Source organism: Sardina pilchardus, chromosome 7 (assembly GCF_963854185.1).
Source record: "Sardina pilchardus chromosome 7, fSarPil1.1, whole genome shotgun sequence".
Classification (NCBI taxonomy): Eukaryota; Metazoa; Chordata; class Actinopteri; order Clupeiformes; family Clupeidae; genus Sardina; species Sardina pilchardus.
In genome coordinates this window covers 17,577,476-17,595,227 of record NC_085000.1, presented here as the reverse complement: position 1 = coordinate 17,595,227, position 17,752 = coordinate 17,577,476, and the positions used below count along the sequence as shown (strand labels likewise).

Here is a 17,752-nt window from a genome sequence, read left to right as displayed (position 1 = left end):
AAATATCCCACGATAATCCACTCGGACTTTTCACAGCTAATAATAAATCACTCCGCGATACAATGTCAAGTTGTGAAGTGTAAAACGAACTGTCACGTTGCATCCAAGCTGAAATACAGACACTCAGAACGTAGAATATGACGGAGGTGGATATTAGCTAGTTGGATGGCATGTAGGCTAAGTAAAATAGTGATGTTTCAAAGCTAAAAGCATGTCCTAACCAGACGCAATGCGAGCTAACGTTTATTAGGCTACATTGCTTGACAACGGGAGAGATAGAACTAACGACTGGCTTTTGGCCATAGCAACGTGCTTTTAGAACTAACGACTGGCCTTTGGCCATAGCAACCATTTAGAACTAGAAACGTGGCGGAGAGAAGTAGTTCTACAAACAAGACAGTTTTAGCGATTTAAACGTTTACATTATAATGGGAAATTAGCGCAAAAAACAAGTGCTAGAATTGTTGTATAAAAGCAATATAGCACTCGTGATCGTGGGTTGTTGCTGGATATTCCCACGGGTGTTGTTGCCTGCGCCACTCGGCCTCCGGCCTCGAGGCTACGGCCGAACAACACCCGTGGGAATATCCAGCAACAACCCACTCCCACTCGTGCTATATTGCTTAAATAATACTCATCTTCTGTGACTTGACTGCCTTATTTTTTCGGACGCCTTGCATTACAATGACATCCCTGATATCATGTAGTTATTGGACAGTGACATCTGGTTTTATCCATTTATAAGATGTAAAAATATGGTAACCAACTCTAAATTATTCATGAATTCAAGAACACCTATCCATTCGCTTTTGGGTGGCCATGAAAAGTGTTGCACTGTACTTATTGAACGGAAAACATGACTCACAATTCCTCTTTCATAAATCTTTGAGGATATGAATAATGCTTTCTACGATGGATTGTTTCTGAGTAAAGGTCATGTGCTATTTGTGCTAGTTTGGAGTGTTTGTACCGTGCGCGAGGGTGGAACCCCAAGTGGGTTGTGTCAGAGTTGGGAACATGTTGGAAGTACAGTTCGCCAAGGCCAAGGTTGTTTAGAGGAAAGAGGAAACGAGAAAACAATTTCTGTAAATCACCCCAACTTTTTATCGCACACGCCAAGGACCAAACACAGGCGTTATTTCTTGTTCTTTTGTTCAAACTAATTGCCATGACAACTCTTGTTGCCGTTCAGGAAATGGGCCGTGCGCGCAGAGATGCACCCCGGTGGAAGGGCGTCCACAGTGTTCCTGTTTTCCAGGATTCTCTCTGGCAGCGGACGGCCTCTCATGTGAAGGTACGGTATGCTACCGTAGAACAGCACCACTTTGCTACCAGCTGTGTGGAGGAGCCCGTAATGACATTAGGGAGAAAATGTCAACTTACGGGCAATCAAAAGAGTTATTTTAACCTGATAAAGCACCAGCACTAATCAGAGGATGAAGAGACGCATGGTCACGGTCAGTCATAAATCACCCCACAAGCTGTCATATTCGTAAACACACACACACTCAGACACGTAAACAGACAAGCACGAACACACACATACAGACGCATAAACACACACACACACACTCACACACACACTTGCCCACGTACATTACACAAGTCACACAAGGTCAAAAACAGCTGGTCAAAGTCACACAATCCATCAAGCACACATTAACACATCACCGATACCTACACACACACACACACACACACACACACACACAGACGCTACACATGCTCACACAAACACCAGACATGCATAAACAGACACTTGTTGGGTTCCAAAAGACACAACACCCCAGTGTTTTCCCCCATAGACCACGCTCAGGCAGTCAAGCAGTTGAGCCTGCTGAGGAATGTGAATGCTTTGGCTCTACTCTCTCTCTCTCTCTCTCTCTCTCTCTCTCTCTCTCTCTGATGTTTGAAAATGCCGTCCAGACTCTCGGCGTTGGCCTCGCCCACCTGAATACCTGCAAAGCCCCTCCACTAATCCCTCCATCTATCAGCGGGCTGATTAGAGGCCGCGTCCTCTCCTCGTTTATTTCGCTCCCCCCCCCCCCCCCCTCCTATATAATAGCCGTTATTAAAAAAACAAACGCCACAGAGAGTCTCCTCTTATCATCCGCCCTAATTTGAAGGCCGTCCCGCTCGGACTGAGTCGGCTGGAGTTGGCCCGGCTGGAGTTCCCGCAAAAACGGGGAAGCGAAATCCTTCTGAAATGGGGGTGTTGTTGTGACATTCTGAATTGGGCCGTTTTGCTGACAGATTGTGTATTGTTTGGGGGCTTACAGTGCGGAAACGCTCTCAATTCCTCAGTGGAGCGCAGTGTGTGTGTGTGTGTGTGTGTGTGTGTGTGTGCGGGGCTGGTGGCGGGCTAATCTGGCCAGGGTCTGCCTCTCAGTCCCACTGATTTAGAGAGAGGCCGCACTGGGGACGCTACTTTTTCACTAATGTTGCTGTCCTCTCTCTCACTTTCACTTCTACTCTCTTTGTCTCTCACTCTCTCTTCCACCTCTCCCTCACTGTATGTCTTCTGTGTTTCCCTCCCTGCATCTCCCTCTCTCTCTTTTCTTTTTTCTCTCTCCCTCTCTCCCTGTTGTAGATGTAAACGAGTGCTTGCTTATGTCCCATAACTGCCAGCTGAATGAGAGGTGTGTCAACACGGCTGGCCAGTACTTCTGTGAGAGACTCATCGTCTGCCCTGCAGGCTACCAGGAGAACAACAACGTCTGTGAAGGTACAGCCCTATGGCAAACATCAGACTTACATCTGTCATTCACTCCAGAAGACAACAACAACAACAACAACAACAACAGGATTAATGATCATTTTGATGATAATAATAATAATAATAATAATGATACAAATGATGATAATAATAATAATGATAATAATGATAATAATGTGGAAAATGTTCTGGTTTCTGACATCTATTCATGGATTCCATCATGCAAAATTCGAGATTCTAGGTAAATAAACACTAAGGAAATGAAGTTAAAAGCCTCCCAGAAGAGTTTTGAGGCCAGTTCTGGTACATGGAAGATTCATTGTGAGCTCCACAGGCGTGTAGGAGAGTTGACGGTGTAGGTGGGACACAGATCCATTTCTCATCATTTCCATGAGGCCCACGCTTTGGCCAAGCCTGCCGAGCTCAGCTCAGCTCAGCTCAGTTCACAAACACATTCATTGTGTTTGGTTGCTGCCGAGGCATTGTAAAGAAAACACACACACATGTTTACCTCCGCCAGGAAGCAGCCCTGGTGTGGGCTCGGCTAGGACAGGAGAAGGCGGTCCAGTTCTTGTCCAGTCCGGTCCAGCCCAAACGCAGGCGGTGTAAAGGCCACTGCTGGGTGAGCTCATGGCCTATAAGTGGCACCAATATGACCAGATGAGGTGTGGTCATGTGGGACACACCCGCTTGGACTCCACGTCTCCCACAGGAACGGCTTGGGGAGGGAGAGCTCTCTGTGTGTGTGTGTGTGTGTGTGTGTGTGTGTGTGTGTGTGTGTGTGTGTGTGTGTGTGTGTGTGTGTGTGTGTGTGTGTGTGTGTGTGTGTGTGTGTGTGTGTGTGTGTGTGTGTGTGTGTGTGTGTGTGTGTGTGTGTGTGTGTGTGTGTATACAGTATGTATATGCACATGCATATGTATATCGATATGTGTAAGTGTGTGTGTGTGTGTGTGTGTATTAGCATAAGCATATGCGTGCACGCCACGTCATGCCACGTGTTCTGCGTGCATGCTTGTGTGTGTACGGGCATGCAGGGCCGGCTGCAGTGTCAGTGGTGTGTTTCCTGCCCGTGAGCTGTCGTGCTTTGGCGCGGCTCATCAGCAGCAGTGCCAGAGTGTTGTCAGCAGCGCTAAGACACTTAATGGCTTTCTGTAGCTTAAGCGCAGCACTCCCCCAGGGCCTCCTCCATGACTGGGGCTGCTGCTGCTGCTGCCTCCTACTGCTGCTGCTGCTGCTGCTCCTATTGCTGCTGCTTACGCCGCCGCTGGTGCATCTGAACTCCGGTTAGCGTTTACAGAGGCCACGTAACAACAGATGTGCTCCTGTTGACTGACAGGTCCAGGAAAATCCCCTTTTAGATAACTGTGTGTGTGTGTGTGTGTGTGTGTGTGTGTGTGTGTGTGTGTGTGTGTGTGTGTGTGTGTGTGTGTGTGTGCGTGTGTGTGTGTGCGTGTGTGTGTGTGCGTGTGTGTGTGTTTGTGTGTGTGTGTGTGTTTGTGTGTATAGGTGTGTGTGTGTGTGTGTGTGTGTGTGTGTGTGTGTGTGTGTGTGTGTGTGTGTGTGTGTGTGCATGTGTGTTTGCGTGTGTATGTTTTCAGTAGGTATGGATGTTAGGCTGCTATATTCTCTTAATACGATGATTTTGATAACAGTGTTATGTGTGACTTTACGGTGCAGAGATAAAATCTCTATCAAACGAAGCAGAAATTGCTATTTTGCTTCTAGCTCCTCTAAGGTAGCGGGGAACCATATAAGTGATTTATCAGTCTTAGGAAACCCACACTGCTTAGGTGGACAACACGTATAGAGAGAGAATGAATGTAGAAGGGCACATTGCAGTATCTTTGATGGTGCTCTTGTGATATATTTCCACGGCTTGAACCACAGTGCCACCAAGTGGTGGTCCTGCACAACACACCGAGTATCAGCCATCAAACAGTAGCAATCCAGCGCTGTTATGTTGCGTGAGAATAGAAAATGGCAGTGTTATTTTGGTCCTTCCCAAGCGGCTTGCTAACACGTTACCTGCTCTGCGTTGTTTGGCCTCAGATATCGACGAGTGCGCGCAGAGGACCCATAACTGCCGGATGGGCTACGAGTGCCGAAACACGCCGGGCTCCTTCACCTGCCAGACCATGGCCAGGTGCTCCAGCGGATTCACCCAGGACGCCATTGGGCACTGCGTTGGTGAGAGCTGAAGTCTGACTGTGGCCCGTTTTGCTGTGTGTGTGTGTGTGTGTGTGTGTGTGTGTGTGTGTGTGCGTGTGTGTGACAGTGTGTGACGGTGTGTGTCTGTGTGTGTGTGTGTGTGTGTGTGTGTGTGTGTGTGTGTGTGTGTGTGTGTGTGTGTGTGTGTGTGTGTGTGTGTGTGTTTGTGTGTTTGTGTCTGTGTGTCTGTGTGTCTGTGCATGTCTGTGTGTGTTGGCGTGTGTGTCTGTGCCAAGGTTGTCTTCTTGGCTTCACCATGGTTGTGTTCCTATCTCTGCCCACTCTTATTTAACTGTCTGACTTTTCAGACTAGCTCTCTCTGACACTGTGTGTGTGTGTGTGTGTGTGTGTGAAAGAGAGAGAGGGAGAGGGAGAGAGAGAGACCAAGAACGAGCTACAGAAAGAGAGAAACCTTGGCTGTGATTGTGACTGGTTCTATAGGTGACTCTTGATGTATTGTGGTGGCTTTGAGCTTGTCCTCCAGGCTCTTGACGGCTTCTGTGTGACTGTGGCTGAGTTTCTCTCCAACTCTAACTGTGTTCCTGTGCTTAACTCTTTTCCCATCTGTGTTCCTGACTGACGGACAGAAGCGTTCCCCCTGCAGTGACTGTGTTTACTCTATTAGGGGTCAAATTGGGTTGCTGAAATTTTGAAAATCACAATTCCAAATTTGACTAATTGGTATACATCAAATTAATGGTCCTTTAGTCAGGAGTGACGTTATGAGCTTGGTTGAGACCATACAATAAGGGAATTTATTATTTTTTGCCATTTTCTTAACTATGTCAAGTAAATGTGTCATTACCATCACATCATCAAAAAGATATAAAAAATGAAGCTTAAATGATAAATCAATGCTTTTAAAACATTTTCTGGTTTCTAATGAAATCTATTTCATCTTTAGCTCAATGGTATTGTTGTTTTTTACTTGCAAGATGAATTATAGTCATTTTAGTATCTACATTTCTGATTCATCAATCTACCCTAGTTTTGAATATAAGCTTATTTTAAGGAAATGCCATAAATCAAAACTTTTTTAATACAGTGATCATTTAGACTGTCAAACATTGTCAAAATATATAATTGTTGGATAGTTTTGTAATTTATACCTAATTTATTGGCAAAAATATGTATGTGATGGTGATGACACTGCAGCTCTGGTAATGACAGTTTGATGTGATAATGACAAATCACTGATAGTAAACTAATACAGTGATCATCTAGACTGTCCAACATTGTCAAAAATACATAATAGTTTGATATTTTTGTAATTTATACATCATTTATTGCCAAAAATATGTATTGTGATGGTAATGACACTGCAGTTCTGGTAATGACATTTTGTGGCGGTGATGACAAATCACTGATGGAAATGTGCTGGTAATGACTGTGCTGGTAATGACATTTTTGTCAAAAAACTAGCTTTCCAAAGCAGAGATGATGACTAAGCAAGTGTAGCTAGCTTTCTATGTGTAATGTACACAATTTAACTATTAAAGTGACAAAAAATAATTAAAAAAATATTTAAAATACAGAAATACAACACGTATGGTAATGACGCATAATAAGTGTACATGCCCAACACGAAGAATAAAGAGTGGATTTAGTCACTTTTCTGGACATTAGGGCATCTGTCTTGCAGCTTGAAATCCATGTGCTCCACTATGATATTATGTTACCATGGCTACCAAATACATTTTTGATGAAAAAACAGTAGGAAAGTGCCTCTATGTAGAGTGTGATGGTAATGACGGCAAAACCATGGGACAGGTATAAATAGAGCAAAATAGAGTATAAAATGCATATATATGCTTAATCTGTGGATGTAGTCTATTAGTTCAGGTAACATTTAATTCATATGCATACTTTTTTTTATCAATTTGTGATAAATAATGTTTGAGATATGACGTGACATCTAAAAACTCTAGTGTGGGACAACACCAAAACATAGTTTTTGTACCATAAAACATCAATAAAATGTGTTAAAATCATTAGTATGAGCAACCATAAAAAAAGTCTATGCTTGGTTTTGTTTATACTAATTAGTGGTGCTCAAATTTATTCGATTTAGTTTGTTTTTCATATAATTACACCCAGGGGACATAAATTGACCCGAATTCTGGGAAATGCCCATACGCTGTTTGACTCTTTGACTGTTTGCCTGCATCTCTGTTTTCTGCATGTGTTTGTGTCTGTGTTCCCTTGCCTTCCTGCTCCTGCCTCTGACAGTGTGTGTCATGTGTTTGTGTTGCTACACTGATCCTGACTATGGCAGAGTGTGTCTGTGTATGTTTGCGTGTGTTTTGTGCTCCAAACTCTTCCTGCCTACTGTGTGTTTGTGTGTGTGTGTGTGTGTGTGTGTGTGTGTGTGTGTGTGTGTGTGTTTGTGTGTATGTTTGTGTGTGTGTGTGTGTGTGTGTGTGTGTGTGTGTGTGTGTCCCTTCCTGCCTGTGTGTGAGTGTGTTTGGGCGTTGCGGTGTCATATCCGTGGCTTCGTGTGCCTGTCTGCTCCTCTCTGATCCTCTCAGCCTCTGGCTCAGGGCGTCAGATCAGGTCTGCATGCACTACCCTGGGCCCTTCTCTCTCTCTCTCTCTCTCTCTTTTGCGCTCTCTCTCTTTCTCTCTCTCTCTCCCTCTCTCTCTTCCCCTCTCTCTCTCTCTTCCTCTCCCTCCCTCTTTCTAGCAGAGCTTAATGAGTTAAATACCACACAGGCAGAAAGAGAGAGAGTGTGTGTGAGAGAGAGAGAGAGAGAGCAAGAGAGAGAGGGAGGGAGAGAGCGGGAGAGATGAAAGCTGAAGGCGCGCGGGGCCAGGCGGCGGCTGAGGCTGAGGCTCTGGCTGCCGTGGCGGAGATGAAAGAGCCACTTTCTCTTCCTGCATTCTGACGTCTCGGAATTATCCCCCCGGGAAGGGAACTGGGGCATGTCGAGGCAGCCCGCAGTGAGAGAGAGGGAGAGAGAGGGAAGGAGGGAGAGAGGGAAGGAGAGAAAGGGAAGGAGAGAGGGAAAGAGAGGTGTTGGAGGGGAGAGGCGAAGCCAACCAAACAGATTAGGCACACAATTAGGGCAAGCAGAGCACAGGGGATGTGACACTGGATCTGGCCGTGGTGATAAGACAGAGTGTCTAAGATGGTGCCCATGTGCTTGTGCCTTCTTCTCCTCTTTTCCCTCTCTATCTCTCTCTCTCCCTCTAGCGCTCTCTCTCTCTCTGTCTCTCTCTCTTTCTCTCCCTCTCTCTCTGTCTCTCTCTTTCTCTCCCTCTCTCTCTCTAGCGCTCTCTCTCTGTCTCTCTTTCTTTCTCTCCCTCTCTCTCTCTGCTGTTCGACACAAAAAACATAAACACTAAAACAAGCAAACACACATTGCAGTATACAGTACACATGAACACCTCCACACACACGCTCTCTCTCAATTCAAAGGAGCTTCTCTCTCTCTCTCTCTCTCTCTCTCTCTCACACACACACACACACACACACCCCGCTCCTCATGTGTCGGTGTTGTTTGTGTGTGTGTGTGTGTGCAGATGTGGATGAATGCAACACTGTTGCCCAGCCCTGCACTCCTGGGTTCAACTGCATCAACACCGTGGGCTCGTACACCTGCCAGCGCAAGGTCATCATCTGTAGCCGTGGTTACCACGCTAGCCCTGACGGAAACAGGTGCATAGGTGAGATTCTGACCTCCTCAGAAGGTCAAAAGGTTAAGGGCCTTCGCAGAGCTTTTGTTAAGCTGTCAGGTAAAGACGTAGTAAACACAGGTGGCTTGCTGGGAGAGGCCAGCATAGTCAGGGCCTATACCTCTCTAGCAGGTCTCTCAACTTCTTTTCTGACTGCTTTAGAAACGATTTGCTATTTATAGATTGGCTTAATTACGGAAACAAAAACACTTCAGCAAGTAATTACTTTCATCGTCCTCAGAAGGTAAATAAAATGGGTATAGAACAGAACAGGTACCCGACTGTACATTATCTTTGTCATCATCATCAAGCTTCTTTATTAAGCAGACGCTGTGTTTTTTTTTTTCTTCCCCCATCATGAATCTCCCCGCTGTGGCAATTCCTTGTCCAGATGTGGACGAATGCCAAACCGGAGTCCATCGCTGCGGAGACGGGCAGACGTGCCAAAATCTGCCTGGCACCTACCGCTGCGAATGCCAGCCTGGGTACCAGTACGACATGTTCCGCAAGACGTGTGTGGGTATGTACTGTACTGTACTGTACTGTACGGCAAGAGGGGGCAGGATGATGAGCTGAAGTGTTTATATTTACATTTGACGTGCGACGCGTCATTAGTCTCACTGCACCTTTTCACCCAGACGAGCTTACAGGACAGGGGAATTTAGTGGGTTTTTTTTGGTGTTTTAACCCCATCTCCACTCAACAGGGAACAGTATGCAGTGCACCATCATCATAATCGTGATCAGAAGTGTCTTGAGATCAAACCCAATTCTGACAACAGATAAGAAGAGGATTTTTAGATGACTGAACCCCTCTGAGTAACATTGTAGTGTACTTTATAGTCTCAATACTAGCAGTAGCATATCCCTTGGAAGTCACATTGCATAAAAGGGACACGTCTCCCATGTCCAAGGATGAAGGCCTTAGTTAGTTGAGTGCCTGCCCTCTGTACCCTCTCCAATGCTTGTGTGCTATGCAGATGTGTGACTGTTGGCAAAAAACGCTGCCAGACACTAAAGTTGAAGTTGGTCTTTCTCATAATGTTTCTCATATGCCATGTCTACACCCGGTCCACCCCACCACACCCCTCCCAGATACTGTATGTGACTGTTGGCAAAACACTTTCAGGCACTAAAGCTGAAGTTGGTCTTTCTCATGATGTATATGCCATGCACCCCCAGATGTGAATGAGCGCTGGCGCTACCCAGGCAGTTACATGTCCCTTAGAAGTCACATTGGATAAGGGGGCGCTGTGGTGCAGCAAGCTACTGCGCCCGTACCATTTTACCGGTCCGAGTGCCTTTGGGGACGAAGGTTCGAATCCGGCCTGCGGTCATATCCCAATCCCGCCCCATCTCTCTCTCCCACTTGTTTCCTGTCTACCTCTTCACTGTCCTATACTAATAAAGGCAAAAAGGCCAAAAAATATACTTAAAAAAAGAAGTCACATTGGGTAAAAGAGACACGTCTCCCTTGTCCAATCATGAAGGCTTGCAAGAGTTACTAGTGTCTGTACCCCCCACCCCCCCCACCCCAGATGTGAACGAGTGCTGGCGCTACCCAGGCAGTTACATGTCCCTTAGAAGTCACATTGGATAAAAGAGACACGTCTCCCTTGTCCGAGCATGAAGGCTTACTAGAGTTACTAGTGTCTGTACCCCCATGCCCCCCCAGATGTGAACGAGTGCTGGCGCTATCCGGGCAGGCTGTGTGCGCAGACGTGCGAGAACACCCCCGGCTCCTACCAGTGCTCCTGCACCGCCGGCTTCCGCCTCGCCAGCGACGGCAAGAACTGCGAAGGTATGCGCTTCAGATGAGGCAGAGTTGTAGAAGTGTGTGTGTGTGAGAGAGTGAATGTGTGTGTGTGCGTGTGTATGTATGAGAGGGAGAGAGAAAGAGAGATGGAGAGAGAGAGAGAGATTGATGTACTGTATGTGTCAGTGTGGTACTGTGTGTGTTTTATGTAATGCCCAATTTTCTTTCTTAATCCATTTGCACAACAAACACAAGTCTGTCAGCACTGTGTCACTGTTATTGCAAATTTAAAATGATTGTGTTGCACCATTCACAGACATTGATCCCATGGCACACAGCCATCGCAAATATTACCAAATGAATCATAATAGCCTCTCATTATTAGACCTACAAAGTCTTCCTCCACTACTCTTTTAAACCACCCACTGGCATCAGAGGACTACCGTGTTTCAATAGACATTGACTGCCTAAAACCAATAGACACTCAATGACATCTGTATTAAATACATTCTTTGGCACGGCTTAAGATTCATTTCCACGGCACAGTGGTTAAGAAAAACCTTCCTGAAAGTCCTTCCTGAAAGTCTTCCATGTGTTCCCCTGCTCCAGATGTGAACGAGTGCCTGAACAACCCCTGCAGTCAGGAGTGCGCCAACATCTACGGATCGTACCAGTGCTACTGTCGCCAGGGCTACCACCTCCAGGAGGACGGCCACAGCTGCGATGGTGAGCCAGCGTGTCACCCAAGCACAGTGATGTGGGGCCACGGGTGGACCGGAGAAGGATGTCGTCGTTAGAGACGAGCGAAAGCATCTCGCCTGTGGCGTTACTCATTTCCTGACATAGTCATTGTTTATTCAAGGAAGGAGTAGATCCTGTGCGCTTCTGCAAACAACTGGTGCATCCACGGCAGGGGACAAGCTGATCAACTGAGGAAGGCTACCGGAGCAGCACAGACGTTTTTTGAGACTTAATTTTCTTATGCAATGGTGCACAGCAAAAAAAAGACAAACTTTTCGATGTTGATTACGTCTTCGTCAGAGTCACGACGAAGATGTAATCAACATCGAAACGTTATTCTTTTTTTTGCATTTTAAAATGAAGTCTCAAAAACGTCTGTGTTGCTCCGGACCGGTATCCTCCCTCATAATCATTGTTTATGTTTTGTAATTATTGATTGTAATATTGTATTATGCCTCACGGAAACAAATCCACTTTCTTCTCACGAGCGGTTTGATGTAACGCTATACTCTCCTCCCCACAGACATTGACGAGTGTTCCCAGAGCATGGGACACATGTGCACGTTCAAGTGTGTGAACGTTGAGGGCAGCTACCAGTGTGCCTGCCCAGAGTACGGCTACACCATGTCCGCTAACGGCCGATCCTGTCAAGGTGAGACGTCACCACCGTCACACTCAAACCCCTGTTAGGCCACACAGTGTCAAAAGGTTGTTGTAAGAAAAATTCAGACGGAGGCAGGTTTAAAGAAAACATGGTAAGACATGTATTAGTTAACAATGTGTCAAATCTACGAGCCCAGAGGCCCAGCTCACCTCTTAAGGCGATAGCCGACTGCGTGTTCTCTCTGCATTTCTTGATTGTGTCAAGAGGAAAGGCCTCATCAAATGATCAGAAGGTCACAAGAGCAGTTGGTTGACGAGGTTTTGTGTGATCGAAGGCTGGTGGTCATGAATAAAGCAAATGATGAAATATTTCTGCAACAAGGTTTTGTTATTTTCAGTAAAATTACACTTCAGTATCATTCAATAAGTCACCAACTTGGTTTTCACTAACTGTCAATGCACATTAACAGCATGTGCAATGAATGTGACATCCTAGGCGGTATGAATAATAGTCACTATCAGGTCATTGTATATCTATATCAATGGAGATTAAACAATATCTATTACATTAATTGAGGGTTCAGTTAGAATGTTACCTAACCTTTTGTATCATACAGGCATGCAAACTCCTTACCTTTCGGCGAAATTCACCGTTCGGAATCAGAAATAGGTGATTTACATGATTTGTGAGAAAATATTGTGGGGGGGGGGTCAATGTGAATTGAATTTACAACTGAGTTTAAAAATCACGTGCAGATATAAAAGCATCTTGAGGTGTTTCCAGAGCCGCATTTAAAACGTGTCTGATCAGCAACGAATGGGTGAATGTAGCCCCTATGCGTTTAATACAGTATCACATAACAGGCCCATATTTTCCACCCACAGCCCTGTTCACCCTCACAGTTCTGCTGACTCTGTTTTGCAGATATTGACGAGTGTGCTATCGGGACTCACAACTGCTCCGTGTCAGAGACCTGCTACAACATCCAGGGAGATCACCGCTGCCTGTCCTTCCACTGCCCCGACAACTACCGCCGCGTCTCCGACACGTACGTGTGCCACAGAAACAGTGACAGTGCACACACACACGCACGCACGCACGCACACGCACGCACGCACACACACACACACACACACGCACACACACACACACACACACACACACACACACACACACACACAAAATAAGTCTTTTCATTACTGATAATGCAGGCATTGTCAACACTGCCGGTGTCCTACTGCTGTGTTTGAGACCTAGAGGGAAATAAGACAGCTGGGCTTCACAGCTACTGCAGGCTTTACTGCGCTTTAGTTGCCACAGTTCCTCCTTTCTCAGTGTACATGTATGTCAGGATTCAAATATGAAATTGTGAATAGCATTTGAAGGCTTCAGGACATTATACATTGTATTCAGCATACACAAAGAATAAGTAAGTTAGTATTTGGCGGTAAGTTGACAGAACCGTATTCTGTTTTGTCCTACAATAAATACAATGAAAGTAAAAGAAAAAAACCTACATAGTATTAGGAAGCCCTAATATTGCCACTATAACAGCATCATTCATTTTTTTCAGCTTCTATTGTCACTATTGTCATGTCTATGTCTATTCTATGTCTGTTGCTGTCAACCATATTCATACGTGAATTGGCTGTAAAACATTCCTATTGTGTATCTTCACTATATGGCAATAAATTTAACCTTGACCTTGAAAGCCTTTGTATTTGCACTGCTGTAATTGATCATTTTGTGTTTCGACTGTCACAGACGGTGTGAGCGGATGAACTGTCCTAACTTCGTTGAGTGCCAGAACTCTCCTCTGAGGATCACCTACTACCAGCTGAGCTTCCAGACCAACACCATCGTTCCAGCTCAGATCTTCCGCATCGGACCGTCGCCGGCCTATTCCGGAGACAACATCATCATCAGCATTCCGCGCGGCAACGAGGAGAACTACTTCAGCACGCGCAAGCTCAACACCTACACGGGCGCCGTCTACCTGCACCGACAGCCGCGCGACCCGCGGGACTTCCTTATCGATGTGGAGATGAGGCTGTGGCGTCAGGGCACCTTCACCACGTTCCTCGCCAGGATCTACGTCTTCATCACAGCACCTGCCCTCTAACCGACATATCCCTACGCCTTCATCGCAGCACCTGCCCTCTAACGGACATATCACTACGCCAACAAACTCAAGCCCTCTAACCGACATGCCACTACGCCTACAAACTCAAGCCCTCTAACCCACATGCCACTACACCTACAAACTCAAGCCCTCTAACCTACACGCCTCTACACCTACAAACTCAAGCCCTCTAACCCACACGCCACTACGTCAACAAGCTCAAGGCTTCTAACCAGCTACCACTACACCTACAAACTCAAGCCCTCACCAATCCACTAGCATGCCACTATGCCTTTGAGCTGTGGCTCTCAGTTACCCACATTCCCAGTTTTGGTGATTAACCTTTCTCCCTCTCAGCGAGCTTTCTGTCATGCCCAGCTCTACATAACAGTGGAGCTCCCTCCTGTTCTCTAAGTTCTCCATCACACATGCCTGGCCACGCCTGCTCGATCTACTTTCAGGAAGATACTAGTCTGGAACATGATAGTTCAGAATCAGAATCAGCTTTATTGGCCAGGTTTGCGTAAACAAACAATGAATTTGACTCCGGTTCATCTTTGCTCCCAAGTACAACACTCAACAATAACATAAAAAAAACAGTAAGAATAGAATAAGACAGTCAGAAAATTGGACAAACGCACAAAAACAAACAAAGTACTAGAGAGCTGCATTGGGAGAAATGCAGAAATTTATTTACAGCAAAGCTCGGCCCACATGTATTGTTTACTGACTGATAGTGCTGTTTATTGTCAGTTTGTAAAGTTTAGGCCGAAGTACAGTAGCAGGTCATTTTAGGAATATCTGATCAATGTTATTGGTAAGACTGGAGCAATGAATTTCAAAGTTCTACGCCTGTCATGCTAGCTTGTAAATCCCAATTATGAGTGAGCAGACTCTATTCACTGGTGAATGAGTTGGGTTTTCCAGGCTAGTAACACCTAGCTGACACCTGTAATACCTTGCTCAAAAGAGAGAATCTTTAGAACGAAACATGATCACAAGAACAGGGCACAAACAGGATCACAAGAACAGGGCACAGGGCACATTTACCATCCCAGTGTGTGAGCAAAGAGTAAAGACTGACAATATACCGAGGAAACGAAGGGTTTAAATTCTTTGGGGCTAAGTATGAGGGTTTGAATGCTCTGGGGGGCTAATCATGACACACACCACAAGGTGAAACAAAATCAGGAAATGAAAAAAAGGACCAACAACAGAGAAACCAAGAAAGACACCTTCCTTGAATCTCTATATTGAACTTCAGGCCACTGGTGGTGTGATGACGAACATCATTCTGATGAAGAGGCTTGTAAGCTCGAAGCATCACCCTTCTTGTGAGAAGTTTAGTAAGAAATTTCAAAAGAGCCCTGCACTAGATTTTCCTTTTTCTTTTTCTCCTGATTACGCGGTTCTCACTTGATTGGGTTAATCAAGGGCATCGTTATCACCCCACGGTATCACTCTCCGTAGCTGTAGCACACAGGGATATAGCGAGAGCAGGTTGAGCGCAGGAAGACCCTAGGAGGTGGATTGAGAACCCCTTTAATCAGACCAAAGCCCAGCAGGGCAGCGCTGGCCCAAAGGACATTATGGTGCAAACATGTCATTGTGTGGTAGCAGATCTGCCGCAGTGATGTCACTCTGAAAGGCCGGTAAAAAATACACACACCAATGTCCTGAGTCTTTGGTTTAGGACTTTATGGGCAGGATAAGACCCATTCACTTTGTCTTCGAAGGCAATGAACAAATCCTAAACCATATAATCAATATTTACAGTACACGTGGAACTATTTTAAACATCCTCCCTTTAGAGTTTCATTATTACTTTTTTGTCTAGAAGTATTTTGGCAACTCAGATTACATGTTGCAGTAATCCTGGACTGGAACTCTCAATAAAGAACTCTCCTCTCATTGAACTGTTCTCCGCCAGGTTATAGGAAAGAAACCGTCCAGGGGTATTTTGACTTTACCCGTTAAGACCGGATGTGCCTTACAAGTGTTTCTCCCTTTAAGGCCGCATGTGCCGTCAGAGTGTTTCATAAAATGCTTAGGCTTTAGGGAGCCTTTTCAATGGGAACTCTATCTTAATAGGTTAAACCAGCCTACAACTGTTACCTGTTATTGTCTGCCGAGATTATGATCATATGCCTTTAAGAAGTAGATTGTGTACATTATATTTATGCTGCCTACTTTTCTTCTTACCTCATAAATGGAATGATACTGGAAAGGGGAAGGCTCTTAATTTGAGATGTGTGTTGTTCAAGATGAAAGATGAATATGTTTATAAAATGGGCATGTTGAAACTTCTGCTATTTATCCCCAGCACATGCACCTCTGTCCTTAAAAAAGCTTTCGAGAGAATTCTTTTGCTAAATATTCTATTCTGTTCGCACATGTATTTGTGATTTCTGGCACATTATCATATGGATGTATAAAATTTTAAGCTGTTTCCATGAATTCTTATGATTTTTGGTAAAAAAATAAATAAATACATTAAAATGTAGTCTCATCACAACTTGCCATCATTTTAGACGGAAATGTACCTTTTTTTTCACACAATAAGCCCTGTTCATATCGTGATAAATACAGACAGGCTGCATTATGAAATAGTTTCTTATGTTTTTATAAGCCATAATCCACAGGGATCGAGAGCATTAATACCCTGATGACATTTGATAAGTAGCATATCAGTGGCACTGGCTCAACTTTCAGCCGTATTACACACAGAGCTGATCCTCCCCATGTCAGGACATGTCTGTAAAGCAATGTCATTTGGATCTACCATCATCACCTATGGAAAGTTAACCTCCACATTATTAACATTATTTTACTTTTCAATACTAATTTGACTGGTGATAACCCCCCTCTGCTGATACTGTGACATTTAGAGGCCTGTAATATCTACCGGCAATAAATCATGGCTTGATACACTGGTGTGTACAGTATTTGCATAGTGGATGAGATTCATTCTGGAAGCTTCGCACTTGGCTTTTTTCTACTAAAGAGTAACATTGCCCCCTGCAGGGGAATCTGTGCTCTGCAGCAAATAGACAGACCCTGTTGAAGAAACATACCGCTAACTGTTGAGTGTTTCAGAACAAGTGGCCTAGGTGATGATTCCTCCATCTTGACTTAAATAGGCGTTATCCCCTGCATAATCACTATTTAGATGGCTGAACTATAATCAAATCAACATCACCATAGCTGGGAAGATCAAAACATCAGACCGCAATTATCCAAATGAAAGATATTAAACTAATTTAATTAAAGTAATAATTACTTCACTTCAATTTTGCTGAGTTAAAACCTTGTCTGTTTAATAAAGAAGAATATAAATATAAAAATATATACTGTATAACAGTGACTTAACATGTCCAAACAATGATTCAAATGTCATCTAGTCTTATTACCTCTTTGACATAAGGGACCTCCCTCACCATTGTAAATATCGGAAAGGGTGTGGGCCACGCCTTGACAACAGAATTGATGTACACCACACATCCAAACACAAATGAGTGCCAATTATCTGCTCTGAAGAATGAGTTATGCCAAGTAGGGTCATTACAACAAAAGAGCCTTAATGGCTTTTTTTCTTTTCTTCAAGCGGCTAATTTTAGCACTGACCCCTTTCAAGTGACTGCTTGCACAGTAATATATATATCATTATTCCCCTCCCTGTCATTCCCAGCAAAACTGCAATAAATGTATTGTCCTTACGATAGTCCACCGTGGAAAACACAAATGCAAGACTAAAGGTTTCCAGTCTAAGGCCAGAGCAGGCACAACCCTTATCCTGATATGAGACAGAAAAAGCACACAAAAGAAATGAGAAGCAGGGTTAAAGGTCAAACAAATATCTACGATATAGAGACCCGGAGCAAAGAAAAACCAAACAACCCAAAGGCTCTTAGAAAATGGTGTGAACTAGTAT

General features: G+C 44.7%; 1 protein-coding gene across 2 annotated transcripts in view; it reads left to right on the top strand.

The window, feature by feature from the left end:
- LOC134087472 (fibulin-2-like) overlaps positions 1-16,324 on the top strand; it is a 49,779-nt gene extending 33,455 nt beyond the window's left edge. For both annotated transcript variants that reach the window (XM_062540983.1, XM_062540984.1), the window contains exons 8-17: positions 1,193-1,294; positions 2,591-2,725; positions 4,766-4,903; positions 8,447-8,590; positions 8,991-9,119; positions 10,274-10,399; positions 10,964-11,080; positions 11,619-11,747; positions 12,624-12,747; positions 13,464-16,324. In XM_062540983.1, coding sequence (XP_062396967.1) covers positions 1,193-1,294; positions 2,591-2,725; positions 4,766-4,903; positions 8,447-8,590; positions 8,991-9,119; positions 10,274-10,399; positions 10,964-11,080; positions 11,619-11,747; positions 12,624-12,747; positions 13,464-13,821 — 1,502 coding nt within the window. In that variant the 3' untranslated portion in view covers positions 13,822-16,324. The remainder of the gene's footprint in view (positions 1-1,192; positions 1,295-2,590; positions 2,726-4,765; positions 4,904-8,446; positions 8,591-8,990; positions 9,120-10,273; positions 10,400-10,963; positions 11,081-11,618; positions 11,748-12,623; positions 12,748-13,463) is intronic.
- Positions 16,325-17,752: the final 1,428 nt, after the last annotated feature.